This window comes from Mesoplodon densirostris, chromosome 4 (genome assembly GCF_025265405.1).
Source record: "Mesoplodon densirostris isolate mMesDen1 chromosome 4, mMesDen1 primary haplotype, whole genome shotgun sequence".
Taxonomy (NCBI): Eukaryota; Metazoa; Chordata; class Mammalia; order Artiodactyla; family Ziphiidae; genus Mesoplodon; species Mesoplodon densirostris.
The window spans coordinates 176,557,060-176,579,199 of NC_082664.1; the positions used below are offsets into that span (position 1 = coordinate 176,557,060).

Genomic DNA, 22,140 nt, shown 5'->3' on the forward strand with positions numbered 1-22,140 from the left:
TTTGTTAGTTAGTGACGCTGCTAGTTGAAGAGCTCTTGCTCACTGTGCAGTCCTGTCCACTGCCCCACCCTCCAAATCCAAGCGGAAGTTTTAACTCTTAATATGAATGTGATCCTCTGAATCTAATCTAACAAGGACGTAATCCAAAATGTGAAAGAACACTACACAGGTAGATAAATTAACCACAGCATTTACTTGTAATAGTGGAAAAATTGTAAAGAAACCTTCAATGGACCCAAATGGGTAAATGATTTGATACTAATGAAATATTCATTTCTGGAATTTATGCAGCTATTAACAAAGAAGACAACTTACAGTAACTTGGAAAAGGCTAATGAAAGACATTAAGTGAAACAAATAAAATACAGAGAATTAGTCACACATTATGATTACAACCATGTAAGAAATACAAAGATGAAAAAAGCTGGAAAGAAATCTGCTAAAGTGAAAATAGTAGTCACACTAGTATGTTATGGTTTTGAGCTTCTTCCCACGGTTTCTCTCTTTCCTACACTGCATTTGTAATACCTTTATAATTGAATTCTTATTAAAAGTATTCACTCTTTACGTTAGCAGTTTGAACATTTTCAAATCCCAGCAGCAAGTACAAGTAAGAGATCTGAGTGTCTGGGCGTCATTTCAACCTCCTGATGTACTGTAGCTTCTTCAGGGCAAAATATGAGGGAGGATAAGGAGCCCTGCCCTGAGAATTTATTTATAGACATTGGAGAATATCAAGCAAATAGAGCTAGAAAAGCTGGAAGCAAGCAACAGATTTAGAATTAAGTTCTTTAAATCAAGTTTGGAAACTTCATTCTATAGGGCTTTGAGGAAAACAACGATACATATTTTTTGAAGCTGAACAAAACCAGGGTCTATGATTCTAATTCCTGCTCTGACTTCTCTGCCACTGATATGTTCTTAGTTTGGGGATAAATGCATTGATTTCCTGTGTGTTAACTGACATATAGATGGTCAACAGCGATGGCAGTGATGACCTATGGGAGGGGATCGGGGGTTACTGAGCCCTTAGAGGGAACACAGAGCCAAGAGATTATTTTTCTTTCTTCACATCTATGAAGGCATAACTTGAAAACAACGAACTGTTTTCTGTCCACTCTGAGCCAGGAAGATGACAAAATCAGTCTTAATTGTAGCAAGAGTTCTCTAGGTTATATTATAGTTAACTCCTTCCATGTAGAAAGATTAGTTAATGGCAGTTGTGGAATTTCCTTTTCTAGAGATTTGTAACAATAGGTTAGATCTACATCTGGCCTCGAATGCCTTAGGCGTGGTGCACAAAGAAACAGAATGAACAAAAATAGCACTCACACACACACACACACATAGCACCGTGTGCCCCAGTCCTTACTCATAGATTTTAATAGAGGTTTTAAAACAGTTTATATTCTCACCCACCCTTCAGCTGAATCAAAGTCTGAACTATATCAGTCACAGAAGAGACTTAGAAAGTTGGCCAAAAGTCATTTACCTGTACTAGGAGTTCCAGCTTCCGGTCATCAAGAAGATGTACTTGACATCGACGGCCTTCCGTCATCTAAGAAAAAAGACAAATGATGGTCACCAAGAGTCTAGCGGCCTTTCACAGGTCAGAGGGTCCCCAATGCTGATGTCACCAGGCACGTGCCTCTGGGCAGAATTCCCCCTGGGAGTTGGAGCCATATGAGGCCAAGATGCGGCAGGATTGGGTCATTCATTCTTTCAACAATATTTATTGAGCATTTTCTGTGTGCCAAGCACTATTCTGAGAGCTGGGTGTAGAGCAGCACACAAGACTAGGTCCCTGCCCTCATGGAGCTTACATTCTAACGGGGGAGATGTAAAACAAATTAGCAAATGCGTATATAACATAATATCAGGTGGTGATAAGTGTTCTTCAGTCTTGAGTCATTCTTCCATTCAAGAGTTTTATCACCGTGCATTAGGGGCACAGTTCAGTATCTGGTCTCTGCACCTCTCGACTTATCCCCCGAGCTGATCAAAGGGAGCAGGCGACCACCCCGCTGGCAACTGCATTTGATTTCTGTGTTAATCATCCCCTCTCCTCATTTATGACTCTACCCCGTACAGAGCTTTCACTTATGTTCCAGGAACCCTGGAGATAAGTGCTCACAGCTGAACTTGACCCCTGACCCTTGTGCCTTTCACCACGAACATATCTGTGTAATAGAAAGAGCATCTTGGCAGGAACTGGAAGACCCACGTCAAATCTTAGGCCCGCTGATTACTGGCTGCAGGACTTTGGACAAGCCTCTGTTCATCTCTGCACCCCAATCTCAGATACAAAAGCGAGTGGGCAGGCCCAATGGGGGTGCTGGTGAACGTTTAACAGTTGGCTTTCTGGAAGGCGAGAGTTTTACTTTGTAGCATTTGCTGGAGCCCTGGCATCACCCTCAAAGGAAATCCTCTGAAGAGCAAGCCTTCTGGTAGATGTCACAGCTGGCCACCACTCTAACCAAAAAGTGTCTTGCCGCTCCAAGTATTTTCACCATCTCTGATTTCAAGCTACTGTCAGGACAACACTGAGCATTTCTAACAGACAGATAGAACACATACCACCTGCAGACAGAATGCCGCTGGGAGAGGGCACGCCCCTTCCCCATACCTTCCCTATGCATCTCTTCTACCTGGCTGTTCCTGAGTTTTGTCCTTTTCTAATAAACCAGTAATCTAGTAAGTTAAAAACAAAACAAAACAAAAACCAATACACACTACCTCAAGAGTGTAGATGCTAGCAAAGGACAGTAAAATAATTAGGAAGCGGATTGATTTATGTAATTATTATCGTATTTATTACCCTTGTCTTTAATATAATTTATTTAACTGTAAGTTTATATAATTTAGTGTTAATAATGCCTATGTTTTACAAGTGGAGCACAAAATTCCTGAAAATATAACAACTGGTGCTCATGAGCTGCCCCAGTACAGCTGCCAGGACCAGAAGACCCAAGGACTCCTTTCGGCCCTTGGATTTTTATATGACTGTAGCCCCCACTGAAGCCACCTTCTTCTTCCCCAGCTACCAGCCGCTTCATGCAGACCCAAAGGAAGGATGCACGTGGGTTGATTCCGGCCCTGCCTCTCTACATGGGCATCAGAGTCCCTTTTCCTGGAAGCGCCTTCTCCAGGAAACACGCAGAAGGTGGCCTCTTCTCTTCTCCCCCAACCCGGCTCATTCCCTGATCATCGGCACGTGCAAAGCTGCTGTGTACTCCTACGAGAGAATTCTTTCTCCTTCCCCTGAAGAAGGCAGCGAAGTCATATTATTATTCATGCTTCCATCAAGTCATATTATCACTCACAGTGATTCATAAGAATATAATTCAGCTGTAAAAAAGAGGAAATCTTGCTATTGGTGACAACATGGATGGACTTGGAGGGCATTATGCTACGTGAAATAAGTCAGACAGCAGAAGACAAATATTGTATGATCTCACTTACATGTGGAATCTAAAACAAACGAACAAACAAAGCCAAAAAACCATGGGCCCCTAGATACAGAGAACACACTGGCGGTTGCCAAAGACAGGGGATGGACATGGGTGGGGGTGTGAATTGGGGAAGGCGGTAAAAAGTACAAGCTTCCAGTTAAAATAAATAAGACTTGGGAATGTACTGTACAGCATGCTAACTATAATGAATAATACTGTGTCATATATTTGAGAGTTGCTAAGACAGCAGATATTAAAAGTTCTCATCACAAGAAAATATTTTGTTACATATACGGGGACAAATGTTAGCTATACTCTCTGTGGTGATCACTTCACAATATTTACAGATATCGAATCATTATGTTGCATGCCTTAATATAATCTTATAAGTCAACTATATCTCAATTTAAAAAAAGAAAACAACTTTTACAAAATAAATAGAAAACTTTGCCGGAAAAAATAATCCATTGGCTTCATCTCAATCATTCACCCCTCCAAGTTCAAAGGCAACTACTATAATTTTAAATTACACTAAAATATATGCTTCCATACCAAAATGTATAATTATTCTTTTAGCAAAAAAGTGCACCCAGGGCTTCCCTGGTGGTGCAGTGGTTAAGAATCCGCCTGCCAATGCAGGGGACACGGGTTCGAGCCCTGGTCCAGGAAAATCCCACATGCCGCGGAGCAACTAAGCCCATGCACCACAACTGCTGAGCCTGTGCTCTAGCCCGCGAGCCACAACTACTGAGCCCACGTGCCACAACTACCGAAGCCCGAGCGTCTAGAGCCCGCGCTCCGCAACAAGAGAAGCCCCCGCAATGAGAAGCCCGCGCACCGCAACGACTGAGTAGCCCCCGCTCACCGCAACTAGAGAAAGCCCACGCGCAGCAACGAAGACCCAATGCAGCCAAAAAAAAAAAAAAAAAGAAGAAAAGTGTACCCAAAATGTTCAAGTTTCAATAGGGCAGTTGACAGCAAGTGCACAAGTACTTTGGGTAACATTTTAGATATTCAGCACTTAAGTTCTCATTAGGAAGAACTCAAGATCAACAGAGAGGGAGTTCTAGAGAGGAGAGTGCTACAACCATCTGGCGTATTATTTTGGAATTCCTTCAAAAACATTTATTAACAATTTGAGAAAATTCTCTGAAGGGTGGGGACAATTTTAAGGAAGTTTTAGAAAGCAACTCTGCTTGTCCTGTGCATATTTAAAGCACAAAGTTTTGAACTTCCTTTTACTGTACAAGGTTAAGGGTATAAACACGTTCTTGAGTGACTTATTCACGTTCTAATAAGCTGTATAAAAACCAAGGAAAACTGGTATCCAAGACATTACTGTGTCAAATAAAGTTCTAATCACAGTCATAAAGAAGAGGTAGCCTATCATTTTCTCAAAATATGTCCAAGCATGCAAAGTGTGACGTGACCCCGAGTTCATACCCATACCTAAAAGTGTATTGTGAGATTCTCATTTTCATCTGAAACATACAGTTCCCATTCCCTTAATCTCACCTTATCTGCTCAGCAGTTTAAAGAAGTAGCTATGCATCCAGATGTTAAGATCTACCCAAGGAGTTTCCAACTTCATTCTTCTCTCCAACAAAATCTCATTACTAAGCCCTGAGGAATTTATAAGCACACTCCCTATTCTAATAGGAAATTTACAAGCTGCCTCCCTTTTGGAAGGCAAACTGTCCCCAAGAAAAGTCAGCACAGAGAAGTGAGTCTAAACTGAAACTCAACTTTGAATCATCACGTCTTTGAAAGCACAACTTTCTTTTGACAGCACAGCTGTGGCTTTTTTTTCTCAAAAGGGAGACCTGTCTATTGTTCTACACAGATGGGAGATCGGAGCAGCCTGTTCTCGTCATCAGATCAGAAGAAGTTTGCCATCCTGGGTGTGTACAGAGAAAGAGTGGCTGGACATCTGTAGCTTTGTCTGGCTTCCTGGGCATAGTGAAATTTTCTTTTGAATACTAACAATTGTAAACAAATATTGCTTTCCTTGTTCTTGTTTTCAGCTGCTCAGGCACAACTGGAGGGCTGGCATCACCCTCAAAGGAAATGCTTTTGGAGAACAAGGCTTCTTGCAGATGTCAGCTGGCTACCGCTCCAGCCATAAATCGACTTGTTACGGTACAATTCCATACCAAGCAGAAGCCTGCCAAGTGCACTGTGACCCCAAAGGATACACAGAAAAGTGTTATTTTGAAAGTGAGGTGTCCACCCCATTCATCCAACTTTGCTGTTAAGACACACACCGAATCACGAAAACTACATTTTAAACAAGGAAATGCATTTGTAACACGAGCTTAAGTGAACACAGTAGAATATGAGACGTGTACTGTAAAGGCAGCCAATAAAATTGTCGTGAACATGTACAGGAATGAAGAGGCAAAAATAAGACAGTTGATGTGCTAGGTTAATAGGCTTATGGGTGGTCCCCTATCCCCACCCCTACCCAAATATGACTTCACATCTTTTTTCTTTTTCAGTTAAAAAATGTAAAAAAGAAACTTAATCTAGAAAACTGAAGGACACTTTGAGGTCAGCCATGGGAAACGGAGCTCGAGAAGCTTCCTTCTCAGAAAATTCTTCTTAGATTGCCTATATTTTAACATATCAAATCAAACTCATTAATTTACAAAATGAGAATTATGATCGTCACAGATGTTAGAAATCTCAAGGCCGAAAGTCTCACACCTTCTCTCCCTGCAGGAGGAATTCACGGGAGACCGACTGAGACCAGAAAGGGTCCAGGGAGCACAGGATCTGAAAGGCAGGGACTATAAATACCTGTGTTTGAGGGCCTCCGTCTACCAGAGCCTAACATATTCCTGATGGCGGAAGGGGGCTCTGTCCAAATATGACAGAGGAGTCCCCTCTGCAGGGCATCACCGAGAAACAAGTAACTACCTAACTAGCAATGACCAACTCCCCCAAAGGGCGATTCTGAAGAGCTTTACATGGAGGGGTACAGGGTCCAGCATGTGAAAATATGTTTTATTAGGAATGTTTTCTCTTCAAATTCAAAACTAAGTAAACCCCATTTCAATATGCTTCTTGTTATCACCTTTTTCTCTATACATCACCCCCTCCTCTCTCTCTCTCTTTGAGTCACTTCTTGGATGTCCGCTCTCCCCTTTTCCTTGCCCCTTGTGAAATGTGTTATCTACTATGGTATGTACACGCAGAGGAAGTACTCTGAAGAAATAACCCTAGTTCTCCTGTTCATAATATTTTCAGAGAAAACTAATACAATTGTGCAAATGACAACAGGGTAACAGATAATAAACTTAGAAAAACATACAATTTCAAAAAGTAAAAACGAAAGTACATTCAATGAACACATGTCACCATAATATTTCCTGAGAGTAATTTATACTGGAACTGTTATCACTAAGACACTGGGGGCTGGGGTGAGGGGAGGGAGGGAAGGAGAGCCAGGTTCCTAGTTACCACGTGCCTACTTGTTTACAGCTCTGCCCAAGTTATCAAGTTGTGACTCAGATTCATTTTAGAGACAATACTTCATGGGACAATAAAATAAGACATAGTAAAGACTCATCGGAATTGCACAAAACAAAGAATTCACATTTCCAAAACACACTTTGGAGAGCTGGCAGTGATCCCCCAAACAACCCGAAATCCGACCCTTTAAGACGTTATCATCAAAGAGAAAATGCCGATTTCTGAAGCGTCCAAGCCAAGGCCCAGACCTAGAGACGTAAGTCCTAGAGCACGTCCTGTGAGCGCGGTCCATGAAGCCACGGAGCATCCCGAGGATGCCGGAAGTAAGACAGCAGCACCTCACAATCCGCCCTCTGACCCAGGCCATTCTGTGGCTTGGAAGGAAATTCCAGAGACATGACTACAAGTTCCCAGGGAAACTCACTGCTGGGGCTTCTGCTGTTTGGGTCACCTCGATGTGTCACATCCCTCTCTCCACTTCAGTTTCCTCTGCAGATAAATGAGGACCCAAGGACTCATGTAAGTGCCAGAAAGTCACAGGATACCAGAATCGCAATAATTATGAAGCTGTCACTTCCAGGAGACGAATAAATGCAACACATTCACGGTGGCCTCAAGAAAGTCGACCCCACAGTAAATGACTACACAGATAGAAAGGATTTCAGGCAAATTAAAAGTTGTTAAAAATATTCATCCATCTGCTGCCCACACCTAACCTGTACCATGGACATACCAAATACAATAGAATAAGTTATTATAATGTATATTTCATACATTATAATAAAAGTGCATGAGGGTCAAGAGGGAGGGGATATGAGGATATATGTATATGTATAGCTGATTCACTTTGTTATACAGCGGAAACTAACACACCATTGTAAAGCAATTATACTCCAATAAAGATGTTAAAAAAAAAAAAGAGTGCATGAGGGGCCTCTGCCTATAACCTTTAAAAAAAGTTAAAGGTATATTGTCCATTTTTACTATGATTTTCCCCTCTGTCTGATTTATCTCAAGCTTATTACCTTTTTTTGTCTCTAAGTAACATCATATTAAAATAAAGATGCTAATGGAAAGAAAGGACATACCAAGTATTAGACAGCAGAAGTCTGATTCAGAGAGAATGACTTGGTCCCAGTTTTGCTCCATGACCTCTGGCAAGTTATTTCACCTCTGCCTTTATTATGAGCCTCCTGGGTTCAGAAGAAGGACACACACAGGCATGTCCTTGAGGTTCTTGCCTGCTGAATCCAGTCAGAACTGATAAAACCCGGATGAAAGGGATTAAATGCATGGCCCTATTATAAACAAATTTACATGGCAATGCAATGTAATATAAGAACTGAAGGGACTTCCCTGGTGGCGCAGTGGATAAGACTCCATGCTCCCAATGCAGGGGGCCGGGGTTCGATCCCAGGTTAGGGAACTAGATCCCACATGCATGCCGCAACTAAGAGTTCACATGCCACAACTAAGGAGCCCGCCTGCTGCAAATGAGACCTGGCACAAGCAAATAAATAAATAAATGAATAAATATTAAAAAAAAAAAGAACGGAAACAGCCTTGCATTCTTCAAAGCTAGACCCGCTGCAAGTGTGCACTTGATGAGGTCATGAGTGCGGCCAGTGTTTCACTGGAGGATCTTTGGAAAGCAGACTGTGGTGGCTGCTGCCCGGGTCTCTCTGCCTCCAGCGAAAGGAAACTGGGTGTTCTCTGGTGACACAAGAAGAGGAGTCGTGGTGTTGTGTGGGTACTAAGGGCTTGGGGACAGCGGAGGGCTGCGTGGGCAGGTGTGTCACAGGGAAGATCAAATCTGACTCCATATTGGATCTGTCTCTTTTTCTTTAACCTTTGTATCCTATTGCTTTTCCTGCAAGTTAATCACTGAAGGAATGTTGCCTACAGCCTGCAATGCACAGGATACCCCATTCTCAAGGCTCTGACCTTTAAAGGTATAACTTTTCCATTCATAAGAGATAAAAAGTTACAGAACAGAAAATAACATTTGTCTTTTTTTTTTCCAAATCCATTAATTGCATTATTTTTTGAATTTTATTTTATTTTTTTATATAGCAGGTTCTTATTAGTTATCTATTTTATATATATTAGTGTATACATGTCAATCCCAATCTCCCAGTTCATCCCACCACCCCCCTGTCTCCCCCACCCCGCTTTCCCCCCTTGGTGTCCATATGTTTGTTCTCTACATCTGTGTCTCAATTTCTGCCCTACAAACCGGTTCATCTGTACCATTTTTCTAGGTTCCACATATATGCGTTAATATACGATACTTGTTTTTCTCTTTCTGACTTACTTCACTCTGTATGACAGTCTCTAGATCCATCCATGTCTCTACAAGTGACCCAATTTCATTTCTTTTTATGGCTGAGTAATATTCCATTGTATATATGTACCACATCTTCTTTATCCATTCTTTGTCGGTGGGCATTTAGGTTGCTTCCATGCCCTGGCTATTGTAAATAGTGCTGCTGTGAACATTGGGGTGCATGTGTCTTTTTGAATTATGGTTTTCTCTGGGTATATGCCCAGGAGTGGGACTGCTGGGTCATAATAACATTTGTCTTGTTGGAGGTTTATAGGAACATTGTGACCAGACCTATGGGGACAGCTACAAGAATGAAGGATTCCGACGGCAAGAAGTCTGCAACAACCAACCACACCCCTTCCCCTTTATAAAAGAAGCCTGAATTCTAACCTGGGCAAGCTAGTTCTTTGGGACACGAGTGCATCATCTTCTCAACCTGCTGGCTTTCTAATGAAGTCACTATCCGTTGCCCCAACAACTCATCTCTTGATTTACTGGCCTGTCATGCAGCAAGCAGCATGAGCTTGGACCCGGTAACAGGTGGACCGTTTTAGTCCCTGACTCTGCCACCCTGCAGACCACTGCTGTGTGTGATGAAGCCACAAGTCCTACTGGACCATCGTTTCAATCCTCTCCAGATGGGACTGTAGGGGAGAGGGTCAAAAAACATTAATAATCGGTCTCTGGGCCTAAAGTTGAGAAGAAAGGGATAGACTCAGATAGGTCGGAGGAGAGGACAGCCAGGGAGCTCCACTGATGGGCTCGTGTGACCCCAGTGGAGAGGAACTCCTACCCAGAGCTCCTCTGTGGGATGTGGGGAAGAGGGGACTCTTTTCCCCTTCCAACAAGACACTGCAATCTGAGGACAAGCTATAGACATGGAGTCGGACAGGCGCGTCTCAGATACAGAAGGTCAAGGCCCAAGTGGGGAATTTCAGCCCAGGGCCAGAGTGTGACAGATGATCGCTCTCCCCCATCTGAGAGCCAACCCTCTGATTAAATGGTCAGGAGGAAAGGGACACTGTGAGAGCCACATGCAGGGGCCCTGGTTATGCACCATGGACCCCACCTTGGCGACCACAGAGCAGTGAAGCCACTGCAGTTCAGTTAACAGAAGTTAACGGAAGTGCAGGTGAGGCCTCCAGCCCCTGGAAGGCAGCAGAGCTTTCGGAATTACATTCTGACCAGCTGGACACTGAAAGAACGATAACCTGATTGTCCTTTCTCCTGCCGCTGCCAGAGCATCTTCCGAAGACAGGATTTTCTTGACCACCATTTTGAGTATATGAGCAAGATCTCAACCCATTATTCTACCCAAAATACACATATTAACCCATATTCACCTCATTCACAGCACATCTACAGGCAAGCTTTTGCTTTCTACCCAGGCCTAGGGCCCCACAAAGCTTTGGTTCTGCAACCAGAAGAACTAAAGTCTCTGAAGATCCGTGGAGACTCCATGCTACTTGACATTCCATTATTATTGTTATTATTATTTGGAGAGGGATGGGCAAAGGGAATAGAGCTTTCTCATAGGTAAAGGGGAGTTTTGACCAGAGAGGGAGTCTCAGGAAGCCTGGATAGAGGCCGGCTGGAAACAGAAGGTGGGAATGTCTAGCCAGCAGAATCCTGAGCAGATCTGGATGGAAGGCCTCAGGGAATAACGGCCTGAGGAGGAGATTCCTGACGTGGTTATAAAACATTCCTTGTTGATTAGCATTGTGGCTACCATTTGTGAGAGATGAGTATCTGAACGCTGGATAAAGAGCCCTCTGAGATCTGGCCTCACCTCACCACATTTGGTTTTTTCAAATGCTCTCCTACCCAAGGCTTCATCCCTGCAATTCCAAGAGCAGTCCAAGCCCAGGACTCACCTGCCCTGGACTTCTAAGTTCTGTTTCCCTGAGGGCCACTCTTACCTCAGGGCCTGGCCCATGCTGTCTCTTTTGCCTGGAAACACTTTCTCTTCCCTCACGTATACAAAGGACCATCCCTGCCTGCCTGCAACAGGCCACCATCAAGCCAGGGGCTGGAGACACAGCAGTGACCAAAGGAAGCACCATCTTGATTCTCAGAGGTCACTGGTTTGAGGGGAAGATGGACATGACTTTCACTCATTCTTGCAGACTCAGCTGTGCTGATACACATGCTTTCTCCTCCCCGTGGGGGGATTTTCCCACCCCTGGCCGGCAGCTGCAATGCCAGGCCTGTAGCCTTCCCTCCTGTCCTCCCCAGGTCACTGCACTGGGGTTTACAGAGGATGGGAGGAGGGCTCTGGGGCCTGACCACCTGGGTTCGTGTCTTATCCCAGCATCCCTGGGGGCTAGCTGGGTGTAGCCCCCCACAAGCAGTGTGCCTCACTCCCCAGTCTTATGAAATGGAGACCATCACCATGCCAACCTCGTGGAGCTGCTGAAAGGAATAAGTAAGTTAACACACATAGAGTGTGCATGGCACGGAGTAGGCTCAATATCACCTTTAGAAGTCTCTAGTCAGGGGACTTCCCTGGTGGCTCAGTGGTTGAGAATCCACCTGCCAATGCAGGGGACATGGGTTCAAGCCCTGATCTGGGAAGATCCCACATGCTGCAGAGCAACTAAGCCCATGTGCCACAACTACTGAGCCTGAGCTCTAGAGTCCGCGAGCCACAACTACTGAGCCCGCGTGCCGCAACTACTGAAGCCTGCACGTCCTAGAGCCAATGCGCCACAACTAATGAGCCCGCGTACTGCAACTACTGAAGGCCGCACGTCCTAGAGCCAATGCACCGCAACTACTGAGCTCACGTGCTGCAACTACTGAAGCCCGCACGTCCTAGAGCCAATGCGCCACAACTACCGAGCCCACGTGCCGCAACTACTGAAGCCCACGTGCCTAGAGCCTGAGCTCTGCAACAAGAGAAGCCCCCGCAATGAGAAGCCTGTACACCGCAACAAAGAGTAGCCCCTGCTCGCCGCAACTAGAGAAAGCCCATGCACAGCAACGGAGACCCAACACAGCCAAAAAAAAAAAAACGTCTCTAGTCAGGGAAGGTGACGCTCCCCTGAGCAGCGGGGTCAGGAAGCTGGGAGACTACGTGTCCTGCCCTGCAGGGTGGAACCCAGTTTTCATCAACTGCTACCACTCCCCCACCTCCACACCTGCAGGGCGGCCTGGGCGAGGCTGCGGCTTGCGGCCACTCATGCCAGGCTGCCTGCCGCTGTGGCCGGACGGGAGAGGACGGTGGCCTGGGCGGGCAACATCTGGGTGGCCGTCCCCAGCACTGAGCACGTACCAGGTCTTCACAGAGCAGAGTCCACGGGGCCCTGGTCCTGGGTAAAAGGCCTCCTCCACCCCGACAGAGCACCTGGAGGTCCAGCCCTCCCCCAAACAGCAATGGCTGCTTGTCATCGCACGCTCCCTGCCAGCATCCACAGAGAGCCGATGGAAGGCATGCCAGAGCCAGACGAGGAATGGAGGTTTAGGGGCGCCAGCGTCACGTGTAAGATGACAATGATGGGGACCACAAGAACCGCCAGGCCACATGCACAGTCGGTTACTGGAGGAGGAGATGAAGGCCTCTTGCTGGCAAGGAGGCCTCGCCTGCTTCTCTTGGCAGATTCAGGGTGTTTCTCTTACCGGCAACTGTTCACAACACAGGTGTCTGCGCAGACAGCCTTCAAGGCTGGCTGAGAAGGTATAAACTCCGAAGAAACAAAACATACAAAGAAGCAGCAAGAACCCTTCTAAACCATCCGACATCCCGCTGTTCTCCTCGAAGGGAGGAAAGAAAAAAGAAAATGACACCTGGGCTTCGGCACATGGAGTTCTGGCTTCAGTGTCTCAGTGATGGAGTTTTGGTTGGAATGGAGATGCTTTTTCCGAAGGAAAAGGCAAATATCTACACTTTCTTTTGTTCTGATGACTGTACTTGGAATTTTTATAGAAAAGGAGGACTGATGGGTAGTCTGATGGGGACCCCAGACTCAAGGAAAATGGTTTTTAAAAGTCAAAAAAAAAGATAAGCTTGACTCTGTGGATCGAAAAGAATAGTTTTGGTATGAGATCTAAACTTTAACACATAAACTTTAAAGATAAAAATAACATAATAAAAATAAAATTGAATGAGAAAGTGAAGATTGTGACATCCAAAGAACACAAAGTATCTGCACAGAGGATTCCCAAAGGTGACTAGATTGTAGTATAATATATACAATGTGTCAGGGGCATAGAGTACATTATACGTATTCTGTATCGACACATAGATGAGAAAGTGTCACAAGTTTAGAGGAACAGAGGGGGAACACTGAAGCTGAGATTTAAAATAAGGAAAGACTAAGGACAATGAAAGAGCCTTTAAAGATACGTTCCAAGCAAGAAGATCAAGGAAAGGAAAGTTTCCGTTGTTTGGTGCTAATGGATTTTTGTTAAAAGATGAGCTGCTGGACCACTCAGTTTAATCTACTCAACCAAGAAGGGAAACGGTAGGACTAACAACTAAAAGAATATAAACGAATTGCACCTCTTTCCCCGGAAAAAATCTCAGGTGGTTCATACAGATAAATATTAAAAATAGATAGGTTTATCAGGTCTTTCTAAGCATAAAAGCAATGGATGAGCCAAAAGGGAAAAACGTATAGATTTGATTACATTTTAAAATAATTTTACTCCATAAATCACCATCAGCAAAAAGAAAAAGCAAATGCAAAGTTGGCGGGGGAGGATGACAAGAACTATAATGAAGGGTTACTATGTTAAAGATAAAATTATTTAATTCGTAGATGACTACAAGTAGAAGACTCCTAATAGCCTACAGGAAATAAAACTAAGATGCAAATGGCTAAAAAGTTCATCTTCTTTGACAGTAATTTCTCCTCTAGAAAAGATCTATCCATCTTTCTAGTAATCCAGAGAGTAATCTAGTGACCACCCCTCATGAAATAAGAGAAATGGGTTTAAAGGATTATACATAGTAGTGTCCATCATAGTGTGTATTCATTCTGCAAATGTTTATGGTACATAGTTAGGTGCCTAGCATTTTATTAGATATATAATGATGAACATAATTTTGTTCCTATACTTAATGAGCTTCTCTGTCCAACAGAAGAAATACCCAAGTTAGCAGGAGATTACAGTGTAATCTGTGTGACCATGGGGTGAGTATAAGATGCCATGAGGCAGAGGGTTGGGGGGACCCTCACTCATACCTGGAGGATGGGTGAGTGCTCAGGTGAGGAAGTGATATCTGAAGACAGGACATCCGGCAGAGGCAACCTGACGTAAGAAGAGCTGGATGGGAGAGAACGTGGCATGTTCTGGAAACATCAGCCAGGCAGTAGAGCTGGGGCACAGGGTGGTGGGTTGGCGTGGAGCAGTGAGAAATACAGCTGGAGAACCCTACTTATGACAACAGGAAGAAGGAACAACTTATACCAGTGGTCTGAGGATGGCTAAATAATTGATGAAATAGTTAAGTATCCACTGGACAACGTTTCCAAATCAATTTAATCCTACAACGTTTCCAAATCAATTTAATCCTAACTGGTGTAAGAATGAGGGGAGCCTGGAAAGAGGGTTCTAATTGCAGGTGTTGAGGCTCACTGCCTTAGAAAACACACAAGCAGTTGGTAAATTATAAAGAGATACTAAACATAAGCTCTCAATATCCATATTACCCCGCAACGATTTGTAACCAGACACAGAAAGTGTGCTGACTAAATGTGCAGATGACAAGAGGTTTGTTTAGATGGTAGCTTCCATGTCTACAAGTTGGGGGTCATATTGTTTATGGTTCCAGGTCCTGTTCTTAGTTCACGTGTTACAAGTACAGCATCCTGAATAATGAAATCAAGAGGTCTCCTATAATCTACTACGATTAAACTATTTCTGGAAATTTGTGTTTAATTCTGGGTACCATATTTTAGGTAGGACATGAAAGAAAGTGGAGCAAGACCAAAGAAGGGTAATCAGACTGGGTAAAGATACGGAAACCATGTCTTCTCAGGGCTGATGGAAAAGCTGCATGCTGGCTTCAGTGATAGGGACCCTGTAATCTATCCCCCATGCAAAATACCTTTGAGAGTGAAAAGGGAGGCTAACATGGATTCCACGGGGGTACTAGGTATAAACTGGACTGTCCTGGGAAGGCCTGGACGTGGGGACTTGCTAATTTGATGATCTAAGGCTAATTTGATGATTAGGTTTTTGGTTTTGGTTTTTTTTTTTTTTTTTTTTTTTTTGCGGTACACAGGCCTCTCACTGCTGTGGCCTCTCCCGCCGCGGAGCACAGGCTCCGGATGCGCAGGCTCAGCGGCCATGGCTCATGGGCCCAGCCGCTCCGCGGCATGTGGGACCTTCCCAGACCGGGGCATGAACCTGCACCCCCTGCATCGGCAGGCGGACTCTCAACCACTGTGCCACCAGGGAAGCCCTGATGATTAGGTTTGATAACTGAATGAGAAGGGAGAACTTTGCTTTGGTGGGCAGAAATGGAATCAATGAGTAGAAGTTTCAAAAGACACATCAGATTTCAATAGAAGGGAGAACTTTCTAACAAGCATCACTGCTCAAAATGGAACAAGTTGCCCGGCCACCACTGCAAGGAATCAGGAAGGGAAAGAAGACTGTCAGCCTGCGACGCTGTAGAAAGGTTTACTGGACTCTGGGGGAAGGTGGATGGACACATTCTAAGGTAGGAGCCATGGATATACGTGCACACCTATAAACAAGAATTCCCCCCAAAATACATTCATTCTAATAACTCATGTATTTACTTATAATGCTTCCTGCTACACTATTACATGTACTTTGATGAAACAAACAGTCACCACATCCACTGACTGCTTCAGAAGACTTTAAGAAAATCACACTACAGATGGTAGGCACAAACACATTATTCTACTTTTTCCCTTAGCAATTTCCTTTGTATAAATGTGCAATCAAAAGTCCTCTATTTAGGGACTTCCCTGGTGGCGCAGCGGTTAAGAATCCGCCTGCCAATGCAGGGGACACGGGTTTGATCCCTGGTCCGGGAAGATCCCACATGGCACGAAGCAACTAAGCCCGTGTGCCACAACTACTGAGCCTGCGCTCTACAGCCCGTAAGCCACAACTACTGAGCCTGCATGCCACAACTACTGAAGCCTGTGTGCCTAGAGCCTGTGCTCCGCAACAAGAGAAGCCACTGCAATGAGAAGCCAACGAAGAGTAGCCCCCGCTGACCACAACTAGAGAAAGCCCGCGTGCAGCAACGAAGACTCAACACAGCCAAATGAATAAATAAATAAATAAATTTATTTTTTTTAAAAAGTCCTCTATTTAAAAACGCAGTGCTCATTGCAGCACTATTTACAATAGCCAAGACATGGAAGCAACCTAAATGTCCATCAACAGAGAAATGGATAAAGAAGATGTGGTACATATATACAATGGAATATTACTTAGCCATAAAAATGAAATAATGCCATTTGCAGCAACATGGATGGACCCAGAGATTGTCATACTGAGTGAAGTAAGTCAGAGAAAGACAAATATCATATGATTATCACTTATATGTGGAATCTAAAAAAAGAGTGCAAATGAACTTATCTACAAAACAGAAATAGAGTTACAGATGTAGAAAACAAACTTATGGTTGCCAGGGGGTAAAGGTGGGGGAGGGATGAATTGGAGATTGGGACTGACATATACACACTACTATATAGAAAATAGATAACTAATAAGGACCTACTGTATAGCACAGGGAACTCTACTCAACACTCTGTAATGGCCTATATGGAAAAAGAATCTAAAAATGAGTGGATATACATATGTGTATCACTGATTCACTTTGCTGTACACCTGAAACTAACACAACACTGTACATCAACTATACTCCAATAAAAATTAAAAGAAAAAACACACACACACGAAACTGCAATGCTGTGTGGGGTGGTTATGTTTCTGTAGTTGGTTTGTTCTTCGTGTAATTGACAACCAAGAACCAATGACATTTTCTTGGTAATATGAATCTGCCTATTTTATTCCAGTGTCTAATTCAATCTGTCATTTTCAATTAATTTTTTATTTTTGCTTATGTTGTGCTCAGTGGGATGAGACAACACTATTTATAGCCATGGGTCTTATTAAGCAATAGGTTACCACATTTTTATTGTAACTTACTTTGTTGACCTTCAATTATATATATATATGTGTGTGTGTGTGTGTATATATATATATATATATATATATATATATATATGATTGAAATAGAATGACATGACTGTCATAACAGGCACTCAATAAATATTTGTACATGCATTAGTAAATATGCATTCAAATAACATATATCCTTATATATCATTTCAAGGGTAATTCCAAACTATAGGTACTATAGAACTTGATTTGCATTTAGTGAGCTATGTTTTAATTTGCCTATTCTGTAGAAACATACCCTTAAACTCAGGCTCAGAAACACACGCATTCTTTGTGGTTTATATTGTCTGCGTGATGACATGGCAAATGAGCAGAATTATCACCCGTCTGCCATCAGTGATAGCTGGGGTGCCTTGCCACACAGATAAGAGAATTTGGGCCTGGGCTGTCCCTCCCACAGACAACCCCCTTTGTGTATTATACAGTCAAATTCTCCACTACCCCGAGGGTTGTGAGGGGCAGAAAAGAGTATTTGAGACATCCACAAGCTCCTGGAGTTCCATCCTTGGGTCTTCGGTGACTCTGAAGCAAGGTGGGAGGGAACAGGTGCCTAAGACAGTGGATTGGTCCCCAGGCCACCTGCTTTCAGAGAACCCGCATGAGATACAAAGCAACCACATGCCACTCGTGCCTGAGTCCAGGGGCCCAGTGCACAGATGCCAAATCTTCCAGGCTTGGAAGGAAGTGCTCCAGCCCAAGAGCTGATCCTTCTAAGACTCACGCTTAAATCAGATCATATTTCCAATGGCATCACAGCACAGCAGACCCGGGGCACGTGGGTGCCCTTGATCTCTGGAAAGCCACAGCCCTGAAGGATGGTCCCAGCTCCAGGAGGTAGGAGCAAGCCCTTGCCCCTCCCCAGCCCAAGGTCCCTAATAAAAAGCTCTCCAGGGAGAGCTTGGGAACCTGGACTGCTTGCATTGCGGGAAATTTTCACAGCTATCTTAGACGTCGGCACAGGGCAGTCCATCTGGGCTGGAGGCTGCCGCCTGGATGTTTACATAACCGAGTTCTCTGGAAAGGATTCGGCTGGAGTGTCGCTGGCAGGGACTGCTCGCTCTTGCACGAGCTGTGCTGGCAGATCTCACCCTCCATTCATCTTTGAGGTTTCAACGCTGGCCGGCTGCCCGGGGCGCCACCGCAGAGGCTTCCTGAAGACCTGCTCCCAGGTCTCCTGCTTCTGCTGTGGCAGCATTATGGACAGGACAGGACCCCTTGTTCCCCAGCACCATTTACAAATATATATATATATATGGGGGTGGGGCATCAGGCTAGGAAAGGAAGGGAAATGGGGGGGGGAGGGAGAGGGAGAGGATTCCAAAACCAAAGGAAAGCTCCCCCCCTCCTTTTCACCCCAGGATGCCTCTCGGTGGCAAGGCTGTCACAGGGTGTAACGCACTGCTGTAACATGCAACGGCCATGGCAAATGGGAGATCTAAAAACATCCAGGGTGCATCTCACTGAGAGCAGTTACAGAAATAAAGACATGATCCTGGATCTGTAAGTCAAACCAAAAATTCTAATTGGACACAGAACGATTTCTCCAAGCTTTCGGCAGGAGGTAATTATTCTGTTGCCTACACAAAGGAAAAAAGGAGGAAACAGAGCCTACTGTTTGGGCTTTTTCCACACAAGAAGGAACGAGAGAAGTTTCTGCTTGTATCGGAACTGATTAAAAGATGGCAGGGTTCCTGATCTCTCCTCTTTCCTGATTTAACCAGGAACGCGGGTGTCACATGGTTTACACATGTCATTCCAAAGCCTTTGAAACCAAACTTGAGTGTATTTTCAGCATACGCTGGAGAAAAGACCTGGAAATGAGTGTGTGATGAGATCACTTTTTAGGGAAAGGCAGAATCTTAAATATGAACAAAAACATGAGGCAGGGATTTCATCTTATAGCCTTCATAGTGTCCAGCATGGAGCTTGAAACACACAAAACTCTTGGGAAGTATGATTGGTTGAAAATACGCAGTTACAATTCTTGACTGTGGTGATGGTTTCACAGGTGTGGATATATGTCAAAGCTCATCAAATGGTACACTTTAAACACGTGCACCTTACTGTGCATCAATGATACACATCAATAAATCCATTTAAAATATGAGAGAGTCACTCCTTTCACGCATCAAAAAAGGGACAGACCATCAGGATGATCTGAAAAGTCCAATTTGTTTTTGTTGTTGCTGTTACGTTCCTGAATTTTATTATAGCCACGTCTGGTGTACACACACCATACACTTGCCACCTAAGGAACGTTCGTTGAGTGAATAAGTGACCGAAGAGTGCAATGTATGGAGCCGTACATCTCAGCAGAGTTCTTCACACTTTGAGGAGACATTACTTCATTTTTTATATCTTATATATATATATAATATATATATATACATATAGTGTGTGTGTGTGTGTGTGTGTGTGTGTGGTACACAGGCCTCTCACTGTTGTGGCCTCTCCCGTTGCGGAGCACAGGCTCCGGACGCGCAGGCTCAGCGGCCATGGCTCACGGGCCCAGCCGCTCTGTGGCATGTGGGATCTTCCCGGACCGGGGCACAAACCCGTGTCCCCTGCATCGGCAGGCGGACTCTCAACCACTGCGCCACCAGGGAAGCCCCCTATATCTTATATTTTTAAAATCTGAAGTGTGCATTGGATTTATGGTGTTTCTCAGATGTTGTCATATCCAGGACTGAGCCACAAAGTCTTTAAATATCAACTCTACCTGGCTGAGTCCCACTTCGCGTCTCTGCCTGGAATTTCTCCTTCCCCAGGCCTGTATATGACATACGTAAAGCTGCCCATTCAGCGTCTCCTTCTGGATAGCTGTTAAATACGTCAAACTCAAAGAGAATTACTGACCTACCTTCTTCTGCAAACCATCTCCACCCGCAGCTTCCACCTCTCGGCTCACAGCCATTCCAGCTCTGCATCACCATGTTCTGTGCTCTGACATCCCGCTTCCAACTCACCAGAAAATCTCAAAGTATCCAGACCCTGGACCCTTGTCATCACCTCCACTTTATCACTTGCCCCACTCCTGCAGTGGCCAGCCAAGTGGCACCCTTGCGCTTCCCTCTGCCTGTCTTGCAGTCTGGTCCCCACACAGCACCCAAACCGTCCCTGTGCAGTCCAAGTGGGATCAGGGTGCCGCCCATGTCCACACTCTCCAGTGGTAAGTCCCATTTCCCCCAGTGCAGAAGCCTTCAAGGCCCCACGTGACTCCTACCTTTATAACCCCTCACTCAGTCTGCTGTTCCACCCTCATCTCCTTGCTGTTCCCTACAGGTCACTCTTCTGCCCGGGGCCTGTGATGAGCTCCTTCCTCTGTCTGGAATGTTCCCCCTGGACACCCACATGACTCACCTCTTCACTTCCTTCAAAGCTTTGCTCACATATCACCTTTCCATAACGTCTCCTCTGACTTCTGAATTTAAAATAGCAACCTTGGGGGTTTCCCTGGTGGCGCAGTGGTTGAGAAATCTGCCTGCTAATGCAGGGGACACGGGTTCGAGCCCTGGTCTGGGAAGATCCCACATGCCGCAGAGCAACTAGGCCCGTGAGCCACAACTACTGAGCCTGCGCATCTGGAGTCTGTGCTCCGCAACGAGAGAGGCCGCGATAGTGAGAGGCCTGCGCACCACAATGAAGAGTGGCCCCCGCTTGCCACAACTAGAGAAAGCCCTGGCACAGAAATGAAGACCCAACACAGCAAAAATAAATAAATTAATTAATAAAGTCCTACCCCCAACATCTTCTTTAAATAAATAAATAAATAAATAGCAACCTTGCCATCCTTCCCAGCCTCTGCTTTATTTTTCTTACAGCAATTACCACCTTCTAGCACACTATATAATTTACTTATTTATTATGGGTCTTGCCTGCCTCTTCCTCGTAGAGTGCAAGCTCCATGAGGGCAAGAAGTTTGGTTCGTTTTGTTTGCTGACACATTCCTGGGACTGAAGAGGCACATGAGTAAGTGCATGAGTCAGAATGACTGGCTGACTCACCAACTGACTGAATGAAGGAATAAATGAAGGAACTGCATGCGCAGGCACGTTCTGCCACTCTGCCAGCTGGGGTGCAAGGCTCACCATCATATAAAGGATGCTAGGTGTGCTGCACCATCCTTGCTGTCTTACTGTTTACTCTTTGACACAGACACGTGCAGACAAAGGGCTGACAGACAGGTAAGGACACCAGGCTTAAGCAGAAAAAAAAAAAAAAAAAACAGTTCCAGCTATATGCAAGCAAGGAAAGAAAGGAGACACCACAATATGTGACAATCACTCATTCATGTTTCTGAGCACCTACCAAATGCCGGGCATAATATAAGGTGCTTCAGAATCAGACAACTAAGTGCACCCACTATGGAGAACAGCATGGAGCTTCAAAAAACTAAAAAGAGAACTATTATATGATCCTGCAATCCCACTCCTGGGCATATATCTGGAGAAAACTCTAATTCGAAAAGATACATGCACCTCGATGTTCACAGCAGCACTATTTACAATAGCCAAGACATGGAAGCAACCTAAATGTCCAATGTTCATAGCAGCACTATTTACAACAGCTGACTCACCAACTGGAAGCAACCCAAATGTCCACTGAGAGGTGAACGGATAAAGAAGATGTGGGGTGTGTGTGTGTGTGTGTGTGTGTGTGTGTGTGTGTGTGTGTGTGTAAAGTGGAATATTACTCAGTTACGAAAAAGAATGAAAT

General features: G+C 44.6%; 1 protein-coding gene across 7 annotated transcripts in view; it reads right to left on the bottom strand.

Annotated features, from left to right (window-relative positions):
* The window catches only part of FRMD4A (FERM domain containing 4A), a 346,032-nt gene that overhangs the window by 209,189 nt on the left and 114,703 nt on the right, over nucleotides 1-22,140 (bottom strand). For 6 of the 7 annotated variants that reach the window (XM_060097751.1, XM_060097749.1, XM_060097748.1 and 3 more), the window contains exon 2: nucleotides 1,493-1,558. In XM_060097751.1, the coding sequence (XP_059953734.1) occupies nucleotides 1,493-1,558 (66 nt within the window). Of the gene's footprint in view, nucleotides 1-1,492; nucleotides 1,559-7,350; nucleotides 7,383-22,140 lie in introns of those variants that run through there. The other variant, XM_060097755.1, reaches the window with a different exon arrangement.